This window comes from Oryzias melastigma, linkage group LG13 (assembly GCF_002922805.2).
Source record: "Oryzias melastigma strain HK-1 linkage group LG13, ASM292280v2, whole genome shotgun sequence".
Classification (NCBI taxonomy): domain Eukaryota; kingdom Metazoa; phylum Chordata; class Actinopteri; order Beloniformes; family Adrianichthyidae; genus Oryzias; species Oryzias melastigma.
Window position 1 is genome coordinate 26,865,156 of NC_050524.1, and position 3,394 is coordinate 26,868,549.

At 41.9% G+C, this 3,394-nt stretch overlaps 1 protein-coding gene across 12 annotated transcripts in view; it reads right to left on the reverse strand.

Moving 5' to 3' along the window:
* Nucleotides 1–3,394, reverse strand: part of mecom (MDS1 and EVI1 complex locus) — a 168,560-nt gene that overhangs the window by 110,483 nt on the left and 54,683 nt on the right. For all 12 annotated transcript variants that reach the window (XM_024277521.2, XM_024277516.2, XM_024277515.2 and 9 more), the window contains exon 2: nucleotides 1,344–1,690. In XM_024277521.2, the coding sequence (XP_024133289.1) occupies nucleotides 1,344–1,690 (347 nt within the window). The remainder of the gene's footprint in view (nucleotides 1–1,343; nucleotides 1,691–3,394) is intronic.

Below are 3,394 nucleotides of genomic sequence, written 5' to 3' on the forward strand. Positions count from 1 at the left end.
ACACATCTCATCTACTCAGCTTTCTAAATACATATTATTTAAGCTGTATATATATTTTCTATAGATTAAAATGTATTAAACCTGTTTTTTTGGTATTTTAAAACAGATATTTTTTTAAAATATGGTGTGGTACAAAGATAATTTACTGAAATCTATAGGATAAAAATTAGTACTTCCTTTTTGTTTTGCTCATCCAAACACAAGTGTGATTAATGCGGTGTGATGCAACCCGATAAGCACCAGTCTGAGTCCGAACATTTATGTGAGCTGTCTAAGTCAACAGTAAAGGGCAGCATTGAAATTGACTTTAATGGTTTGTGTGATAGGCTCTGTTAGGGACAGGATTGGTGCATTGAATCATCTTTTTTATTCCAGCCTGGCACTTCTTCCTTTATGAACTGCACTGTCAGCCTTTCCTAATGAGCCAGGCTCTTTCCTACAAAGGGACAAAAGCCTTGAATGCGAAAGACTGAGCCCTCACATTCAAATTAGAGAGGATCTATTGGAGGAGTCTGATGCTGTGCCAGCCCCTTCATCCTGCTCCATAAAACCAAGCTAGCTTGACAATGACAGAGACCACATGTGACCTCTGACCTTGTCCTGTGACCCTGCCTTCGAATTTTTTTGTGCCTGCTGACCAATATGTGACTTGCCAATAGTCGCACTGGGTCCCTAACCAAGAGGAAAAAGGGATTTATGGCTTTTTATTTTAATTGAGATGAAAGCACAAACTCAACTGACTTTATTTTAGGTTTCATCACTGGACAACAGACGGACACACCAGCCGTGTGGTCACCGAGCTAAAAGGGAACATGACGACATGGGAAGAAGGGAGGACTTACGTTGGAGTTACAATTCATATTATCAAAGAAGAACTCCTGGACTGCTTTGAAAATGTGTGTTATTGCAGATGGAACAGAGATAACTTGACTAAATCCGTCCCAAAACCACACAAAAATACTGGTTTGCCCAACTTTAGATTTACAAGAAGCACCCAAGAACACACTGCTGGTGGGATTGAGAAAATTTTACAGCCTTTCAAAAGTTTACCTCATTTTAAAATGTAGATACAATAAGAATTTACAATTATTTAAGCTCACTAGCCTCCCTGAGACTGGAAAGTTGTGAATTCAAATCCCCTGCCAAATGATACCAAAGACTCTAAAAATGGAATCCACACACTCAGCATTGTGGTTCCTGGGTGCGGCTATGTCCGCAGCTCACCACTCCCCCACGGGATGGGTCAAATACGGAGAACAAATTTCACACACTTAGCTGTGTGACAACTAATGGGGCTTTAGATAAAAACAAAAATAATAAAAGTTGTTGCAATTTTGCTTTACCTCCCAGCCTTGAGAGGGGTCTTGAAGACAAGGCTTGTGCTCTCCTTCATACGGTCCAAAACGCTCCCCGACCTTCACCTTCCTGCGGCTCCAAATGCCGAGACCTCCTCCTGCAACTGCGGACTCGCGCAGTTCAAAGTCCAGAGGAATGGTCCCATCTTCTTGGGGTAAGAAGCCGCCTGAGTGCTGGAATGATATGTGATGTTGCAGCGAAGACTCATCATCAGAAAACGGGGACGAAGCCGGGTCCTCTGCCAGGGCCAAAGACAGCGCGGGATCACCATCAGAGCCACATATGTCGTCTAAGATGTCAGCTGGATAAAGAGCAAAATTATCGTCGCAGTCACCTGTGGAGGGAAAAAAAGAGCTTTATCAGCATTTTTGTTTCAAATAACCACTTGAAAGACAGCATAGTGAAGCAAATTAAGGACAAAATGAAGAAAAAACAAATCTTTAATGTTTAAGAAGTTTGAGATCACAAGGTCAAAATGGAAGGTCATCTTTTTCCTCTGTCAGCTCGCCAACATGTTTTGATGCTGGAGTTTTAAATAAGATTTGATAGGTCAAAAACAAGCTCTCGGGTATGTTTGCCATTTACTTTAGCAGATGCCAACGGGAGCAAAGAGGTCCAAGTCAGCATTGTGCTGCTCTGACTGTTTTATATTTCCTTTTCCTGGACTCTTTCTTCGCTGCACAGTGAAAACAGGGGGAATCACAGGAGGGTTAATTGTGAATCGAGTCAAACAGGACATAGAAGCGCAACCTTTTAACCTGCACTGGGCTTCTTCAGGGAATGGCCGATGGAGCTTAATGGTGGATGAGTGATTGAATTGATCGCAGTGTTGATGGCACATACTCATGAAGGCTGCTCTGCTGTGACACCTGTGTCAACACTGGCCATTTAAAAACATCGCTTTAGTCTTCAAAGTCCCACTCTGATCATCTTTTGATCTATTTTAAAAGCGTTCCCAGTGGTCTTTTAAGTATTATTATGCCATTTTTAGCCTAAATAAAAATAACATGTCATTTTCTAGGACATAGTTTCTGCAGAATGGCAGGAATTCATTAGAACATTTTCCAGTCAGTTGTGAATGGGACCATTGGTACGGAGTAAGCTCCTCCCCCATTCCCATCACCCGTTTGTTACACTCTCCTGCTAGCTTACAGTCCCTTACAACCCCAACGTAACATCACTGGTGCAACAGCAATGCCAGGACTATTGGAGCTATCCAACTGAACAGTTTTCCGTCAGATGCCAGCTCAGAGGAGGAAAAAATATTCGTACAGGGATCTAGTCGTCTACGAGTGGATGCATCAGAAAGGAGTGGAGCTGTTATAGGTTCTACGTCACAACTTCAAGCTCTACTCCTGATTCCTAACAATTTGAATAAAAAAAACTCAGAAATACAATTTTAAGCTGATTTTTCTTTATAAATGTTCTCTATTGTGAGAAAAATGCTACAAGAACATGTTCAAAACACCAAAAACTTGACTTTCATTGGAGTTTATTGGTGATGATCCCAGAGAAACTCAGATGAACCAAAGTGATAAAATAAGCTAACTAGAGCGATGCACCAACAGTCAGGTGTCATGCAGTGAAACAGACGGACAATAAAGCCACAAATGATCCACAGGAACCTGCTGCTTTGTGGTGGGTTTGTGTCTAACACAGACTGACAGGTCATGGCAAGAGGGGGCTTTGCTAATGAGGCTAAACAACCCATCCACGCACTCAGGAACATTCCTGAAGGGCTTTCTGTGTGACACTGTACCTCTGTGCTGTCAGCCAAAGAATCCTTAATCCAAACAGATGCACACACACAAACTTCTTGCTCAGTGGCCATGAATTAACAGTGCTCCTGATTGGCTGAAAGGGTCATTACGGCTGCCCACAGGCGGTCCTGAACTAACCTGAGACATTCCCTCACGACTTAAACAAAGTCATTGATCATTTTTTGTTTTTCTATCCTAAGACCCAGTCTAATAAAAAGCGTGTTTTTAACATGTTCTTGTGACCTTCTTTCTGAAAATAGAGGACATACCATATATAA